The sequence below is a fragment of the Mus pahari genome, chromosome 6, assembly GCF_900095145.1.
Source record: "Mus pahari chromosome 6, PAHARI_EIJ_v1.1, whole genome shotgun sequence".
NCBI lineage: Eukaryota > Metazoa > Chordata > Mammalia > Rodentia > Muridae > Mus > Mus pahari.
Genome location: NC_034595.1, coordinates 83237016 through 83243891, shown reverse-complemented (window position 1 = coordinate 83243891; position 6876 = coordinate 83237016). Strand labels below are relative to the sequence as shown.

Genomic DNA, 6876 nt, shown 5'->3' with positions numbered 1-6876 from the left:
CCCCAGAAGAGAGCATCAGATCCCATTACAGATGGCTGTGAGCCACCATGTGGTTGCTGGGAATTGAACTCAGGACCTCTGGAAGAACAGTTTTCTTAACCACTGAGCCATCTCTCCAGCCCAACAAATCTTTTTTTAAAAAAGGATTTGGAGGAAAAAAAAAAAAAAAAAAAGGCCTGAGAAGGCAGACAGCTGAGGAGGAAAGGCCCTCGTCCCATCCTAAGAGCCTGGGTTCTGCACACTGCCTAGGGTTCTGTTTGTCCCTTAGTCATGTAGACCAATCACTTAAAACACTGTTCTGTGTGCCTATGTGTATAGTGGGGATGGGCTAGGGAGTGTGCAGGACAATAGGTGTGGACCCTCCCAAGGGAAATGTCCTCTTACTCCTTGTTTTGTCTCCTGTAAGGAGCCGGGTAAAGCCAGTGGAGTACAGCCAGATGTACAGTTACAGCTACAACCAGTATTACCAGCAGTACCAGAACTACTATGCCCAGTGGGGCTATGACCAGAACACAGGCAGCTACAGCTACAGCTACCCTCAGTATGGCTACACCCAGAGCACCATGCAGGTAACCATGGTTGGCAACCCTTGGGTCTCACTTTGCTTCCAGGGACCATAATTCCACACAGAAAATTGTTCATGGCCTTGAGCTTTGAGAAAGTGGGCAGAGCTGGAGAGACCCAGTTCCACTTGTCCAAAGCCGGCCAGGATTTCCTCAAGTTCCTCACCATCCTGTCCTCTCTCCACAGACGTATGAAGAGGTTGGGGATGACGCTCTGGAAGGTAAGAGTCCCTGCATGCCCTGTCAGCTGTCACAGGGACCAGCCAGGGCCCTCAGCTGGATGCTAAAGGACATCCAAGGATGTGTGTGCTTGCTTTTTGTTGTTTTTCAAGACAGAGATTCCCCATGTGGCCCTGGCTGTTCTGGAATTCAGCGATCCACCTCCCTCTGCTTGTAATGGGAGTAGACACACCGGCGGTTGCAGCCTACACTTGGATAAGATATGAGTGCCTCTCCCAGGAGCCCATTAGTTCCAAGCTGTTGCTCTCTGCCGACCCAGTGTCTCTGTCACAGTCACACGGTTACTTGTATTTGTTGCTTTATATTTATTTTGTTTGGTTTTTATATTTTATGTGCTTTGGTTTTTGTCTGCATGTATGTCTGTCCTGGGTCAGGGATCTTCTGGAACTGGAGTTACTTACAGACAGTTAGGAGCCACCATGTGGGTGCTAGGAATTGAACTCAGGACCTCTGGAAGAGCAACCAGTGCTTTTAACCACTCAGCCATCTCTCCAGCCCCTACTTTTTTTACCAGTTTGTAAGGTTAATTTTGTGTCTTTATAGCTTTCTGTTTTTCAGATTGCTTTTTCTTTTAGTACTGGGCATAGAACTTAAGGCCCCCTATTATGCTAGGGAAGTTCTGACACTGCTCTACATCCCTCTAGTCTATACATTTTTGAAATGACATCTTTTTTGAATAGCATTATAAGATCCTAGCATTTAGAAGGCTGGCATAGACGTCCAGGCCAACCTGGGCCGTGAGTTCCAGGGGAAAATACAGTTGTCAAGGAACAATTAATGGGCTTCAAAATTTAGGGAAAAAAACCAAACACTGAAATACACTAGAAATCACCCTAATGCCACAGCCTTTGTTTTGGTTTGAATATTGGGCTGACTTTCACTGTAGCTATAGATGATCTTGAACTCCTGCTTCCTCCTGCTTTTGCCTCCAAGTGCTGGGATTACAGGAGGCCTGGGCCACCACATTCAGCTGCAAGTTTCCTTAAAATACAGCTAATAAGCTTTAAAATGCCAAATTGGGGATAAAAAGATGACTTTGAGTTCAAGTTGGATTACATACTGAGGCTTTGTATCAAAAGAGAGAAGACCAGGTGTGGTGGTCAGTACAAGCCTTTAAACACACTGCCTGCCAAGCAGACAGGGAGGGGGTGTCCTGGGCCAGCCTGGTCTACATAGTGCCAGGAAAACAGGGTGGAAAGCAACCCAGCGTGGTGTGGTCGTGCCAGGTTTTAGACCCAGCATTGATTCCTGAGCAGACAGGGCCACACAGTAGGACTCTACACTGAAGATCTCTTTGTAAAACTCCTTTCATGCTCAGCATGGTAGAACACCTCAGTAACCTCCAGGCTGAGGTGGGATTGAATTTAAGATTCACCTGGCTGGGCAATGGTGGCACATGCCTTTAATCTCAGCACTCGGGAGTCAGAGGCAGCCGGATTTCTGAGTTCGAGGCCAGCCTGGTCTACAGAGTGAGTTCCAGGACAGCCAAGGCTACACAGAGAAACCCTGTCTCAAATCCCAAAGGTCTGGTATTGGTTTTCTTTTTCAGACATTCTCCATATAACAAGCGGAGTTAAAATTCACAATCCGCCGGGCGTGGTGGCACATGCCTTTAATCCCAGCACTCGGGAGGCAGAGGCAGGTGGATTTCTGAGTTCCAGGCCTGCCTAGTCTACAAAGTGAGTTCCAGGACAGCCAGAGCTACACAGAGAAACCCTGTCTCAAAAAACAAACAAACAAAAAAAAAAAAAAAATCACAATCCATCTGCATCCACCTCCCAAGGAATGAAGTTATAGGGTGTCACCTATTGAAAACGAGTGACCTCTGAGGACTAGGTCCCCAGTTTTTATTTATTTTGGTTTTTTGAGATAGGGTTTCTCTGTATAGTTCTGGCTGTCCTGGAACTCACTTTGTAGACCAGGCTGGCCTCGGTCCCCAGTGTTTCAGGTGGCACTTTGGATTAACTTAAATGTTTCCCAAGCCCAAATTTCATTTTATTTTCTTAGGTTTTTTATGTATAAGTACACTGTAGCTCTCTTCAAATACACCAGAAGAGAGCATTGAAACACTCAGTGCTCTTAACCACTGAGCCATCTCTCCAGACCCCAGATATGTGTGGCTTTGAGTACCGAAGGGACAGTAGCTGCCATGCTCCAAATCCCAATGTTCATCTTCCTCACCTACCCCACCTAGGAAGCCTGTACCCTCAACCCTCCCTGCAGCTTGTCTCAGCTTGCCTTTGTCCTCTTTCTGCAGACCCAGCGCCTCAGCTGGATGTGACTGAAGCCAACAAGGAGTTCATGGAACAGAGTGAGGAACTGTATGATGCGCTGATGGACTGTCACTGGCAGCCCCTGGACACTGTGTCTTCAGAGATCCCAGCTATGATGTAGGCAGGACATGATGGCAGAGACAGCAATGATCCGTTTTCTATTGCGAAGCTTTTATCTTTTTGAAAGTGATTTATGTTTTAATAAACTGTTTCCTTGAAATTGTGGGCTACTTCAACTGTATTGAAAGCCATGGAACTATTCTTCAAGCTGATGAGTTCAAAGTACTCTAGGCATGGTGGCACATGCCTTTAATCCCAGCACTCAGAAGGCAGAGGCAGGCGGATTTCTGAATTGGAGGCCAGCCTGGTCTAGAGTTCCAGGACAGCCAGAGCTACACAGAGAAACCCTGTCAAAAAAATAAATGGATAAATAAAAAAATACACCCAACTGCTCTATCCAAAGGTGCAGAGTTCAAATCCCAGCAACCACATGGTGGCTCACAACCATCCTTAAGGAGATCTGACAGTTGCAGGTGTAAAAGACACACAAAAATATGCTTTTTAAAAAAAATAGTACTCCGGCAGTTCTAGCCTGGGATGCTAAACAACTGGTGGCTTTAATTAGGAATGACCACTATTGGCTAACAGGCCTTGCTGAAGTTATCACGGACTGATTTAAAAAAATGGCTGCTTCCTATACCTGTCTGATGTAATGGTTTGCTGGACAATGGTAGGACATGGCCATCCTAGAACTCACTATGGGCAGTAGACCAAGCTGCCTAGAGAAAGCTGGCCACTTTAAATTCAGTTACAGAGGACACTTTCCAAGTTTTTTTTAAATAGAGTAGTTGTATTTATTGAGAAATTTTTTCCAGTTTCTTATTAGGTATGTACTTCAATTCATTTACATTTCAAATACTATCCCCAAAGTCCCCTATACCCTGCTCCCCTACCCACCCACTCCCTCCAAAAGTCATTGAACCAATTGCATGTTAAGCATTTCACTTTTCCAAAATGAGGTTCTTCCACGTAGCCCAGGCTGGCCTTGATTTGACTCTAGCTCTGATTGCAATGGCTTCCAGGAGATCCCCTTGTGGAGCTTTTCTGAAAAGCAAGTACAAGACTGTTATTTCCACCTTCAGACTCAATCCCCAAGTCAGGCTTTCCTAAGAACTGGTCTCAGTCCCATATCCGCATTTCTCATCCACAGATGTCCACTGATAATGGGTTTCATCATGGACCAGTGTTTGATTGTACTCATGCAATGGTCTTCAAAGGGCAAATACTAACCAAGCCACTTGGCAAGCACCTTTGCCCCAGATATTAACAGCTAACTAATCAAGCACACAGTTCAGGCATGAATTGTGGAGGTGATGGCTAGTCACTATGCAAACCTGAATTTCTGCTATACTACTTAGGAAAAGGGTTCTTAATCCTTAAGCTTACCCAACAACTGTAGACCAAATCATGTATAATGGCCGCTTCACTGGTTACATGGACCCTAAAAACAAAACAAAACATGAAAGTAAGCCAGCATTCAGTAGCAATACCTGCCCAGGGGGAAGTTACCCATTTTACAAAGCCCAGGCATGTCCGAATCTGGCCTGCCGCTCTACAGCAGACTGCATCGCTGTGAGGCCAGCTTCAGGGTGCTCTCCCTCCTTTACGACCACCAAGACCAGTGTCAAGATCTGATGGGAAAGGGAGACCGGAGGGTCAGGCTGTCTTACCTTAGTGTAATGAGCTCGGCCTGACAGACTGTCTTCTCAGACTTCAAAGAAAGAAGCCCAAGTGTAACCTGCAGAAGGAACATCTGTGGTGAACACCACAAAACAAGTCTCACAGGTAGACATATATATACATACATATATATACATATAGGAAAGCTGAGTGGCAGCTGCAGGCACTGTGCTGACCTGGGCTGTCAAAGTCTCTCCATTACTCTGGCATGCAGTTGGAGATCCCATGGCTACAGGCAGCCACAGCCCTTGGAAACATGCCTCAGGTCTCCCCAGGTAACTAAACGGAGCTTACCCGGCCCTTCTGCTGTGTCATTGTCGTCGTCATCTTCTGGTCTCCTTCCTCACCACAATCTCCACCACAACAGCTAAGATGGATGGCAACAGAATTATCCACAATAATCTTGTTCCATATTCCCAGTCCTTACCTTACAGGGACTGTGACAGGGACCAAGGCATTGTTATTTACCAATAAATGATCAATATAGGCCTGAATTGTAAATCAGATTGAGCTCACTCACTGGTCTCCGTTCTATCACCCCCGCCAACGCAGAATAAAAGCCTAGGGGAGCTACATCAGTTCGTTTTGAATAAAGATCCCTACATAATCCAGAGAAACCTTCTGGTGGAGCTGTCATTTTCCACAATGTTGCAGATCAGTTACAGGAAACAGAACTGCGACCGTCAAGGAAAATTCTTTCTCTGGGCCAACTTTTTGACCACAGCAGCTATGTAAAAGCTGCTGCAGCTTCGATAAGGGCCCCAGACAGCAATAGCATTTGCTAGACCTCAAATCCACATGCCACCTGCCTCACCAACTACCACTAGAGAAAAGGCAATCCTGTGGCCTCCAATGGCTCCTAGTTTTAAACATTGGAACATTCCTGACTATAACCCAAAGCAGTCTCAAATTAATGACCCTACTGCCTAGATTTCAAAGTTTTTTAACATGCTGTAGCTATCACGGCATGCTGAATGGAGGCTTTTTGCAATCAGAAACCGAGAAAGCCGAGGTTGTACACAAGCCTTGCCCAACTCTATAGGGGTAAGGCCAGGCCATTACCCTGACTTTTTAAAGGCTTTAATACTATAGTTGACATAAGGATCACTTAGCACGTGTTAAGACCCAAATTCTACCCAACATAGGAGCGAGGTTTTTCACAAAAATGTCACTCGGAGGAAATGGTCACGGGCCTTTCCAGTTATCCTAATAAAGTTACTGCACCCAAGCACGTCATCCCTTCAAGGCAGAAATGTTCTTACCAGATCCCATCACCCCCAAGCCTGCAGCACACACCGGTCAAAAGGCGCGGGCCGCTGAGTTAGCACTGCGCATGCGGCCACTATGACCCGTGCTTCCATGGACGAGACGGAGAAATCGGGTTCCTAGGCGGCAGGCTCCGTATCCCGCAGTCCCGGAGGAAGCATCCGGAGATGCGGGCCGAGGGCAGTGAGCTCGGGGGCTGGGGGGCTGAGGGGCAACGTTGGGTAGAAGTACAAGACGCCATAGCGAACACAGAGGAAGATGGCGGATGAAGCGAGAAAGGACTGAAACCGGCCTGCACCAGGCTTATATACGCTCACGCCCTCAACTGCGTCTGCGTCGTCCACCAGCCGCATGGCGCCTCTGGGAAATGTAGTTCTTAGCACAGCCTGGTTCCTGCTCCTGGCCGGGCCCTGGTCATAGTGGTTTAGATCCAGGCCAGAGCGCTCAACTCAGACCAGCCGCCATCCCTATGGATTAAGTTCCCGGGCAACTTTGAATTAACACCGATCATAGAAACAGTTTTCCACATCTAGATGAGCTTAATAATATGAGGTTAAAAAAATCGGTCAAGCCGGACGTGGTGGCGCATGCCTTTAATCCCAACACTCTCGGGAGGCAGAGGCAGGCAGATTTCTGAGTTCGAGGCCAGCCTGGTCTACAGAGTGAGTTCCAGAACAGCCAGGGCTATACAGAGAAACCCTGTCTCAAAATACCAAAAAATAAAAATAAAAAAAGATTTATTTAAGCCTAGCGTGGTGGTGCACACCTGTAATCCCAGCACTTGGGAGGCAGAG

At 46.9% G+C, this 6876-nt stretch overlaps 1 protein-coding gene, 1 long non-coding RNA gene and 4 other non-coding genes across 7 annotated transcripts in view; 1 reads left to right on the top strand and 5 right to left on the bottom strand.

Moving 5' to 3' along the window:
• Trnau1ap (tRNA selenocysteine 1 associated protein 1) overlaps nt 1–3296 on the top strand; it is an 18733-nt gene extending 15437 nt beyond the window's left edge. For both annotated transcript variants that reach the window (XM_021200584.1, XM_029540473.1), the window contains 3 exons: nt 407–569; nt 751–784; nt 3061–3296. In XM_021200584.1, the coding sequence (XP_021056243.1) occupies nt 407–569; nt 751–784; nt 3061–3197 (334 nt within the window). In that variant the 3' untranslated portion in view covers nt 3198–3296. The remainder of the gene's footprint in view (nt 1–406; nt 570–750; nt 785–3060) is intronic.
• A 752-nt stretch (nt 3297–4048) lies between these two features.
• LOC115064248 lies at nt 4049–6341 on the bottom strand. Its single transcript, XR_003844083.1, has 5 exons — nt 6079–6341; nt 5111–5183; nt 4807–4874; nt 4523–4577; nt 4049–4180 (listed from the first exon to the last, which is right to left on the bottom strand). It is a non-coding gene; the product is annotated as an uncharacterized LOC115064248 (long non-coding RNA).
• LOC115064343 lies at nt 4248–4321 on the bottom strand. The gene has a single exon (XR_003844171.1). It is a non-coding gene; the product is annotated as a small nucleolar RNA SNORD99 (small nucleolar RNA).
• Nucleotides 4664–4793, bottom strand: LOC115064299. The gene has a single exon (XR_003844141.1). It is a non-coding gene; the product is annotated as a small nucleolar RNA SNORA61 (small nucleolar RNA).
• LOC115064296 lies at nt 4950–5078 on the bottom strand. Its single transcript, XR_003844138.1, has one exon. It is a non-coding gene; the product is annotated as a small nucleolar RNA SNORA44 (small nucleolar RNA).
• On the bottom strand, nt 5445–5580 carry LOC115064289. Its single transcript, XR_003844131.1, has one exon. It is a non-coding gene; the product is annotated as a small nucleolar RNA SNORA16B/SNORA16A family (small nucleolar RNA).
• Nucleotides 6342–6876: the final 535 nt, after the last annotated feature.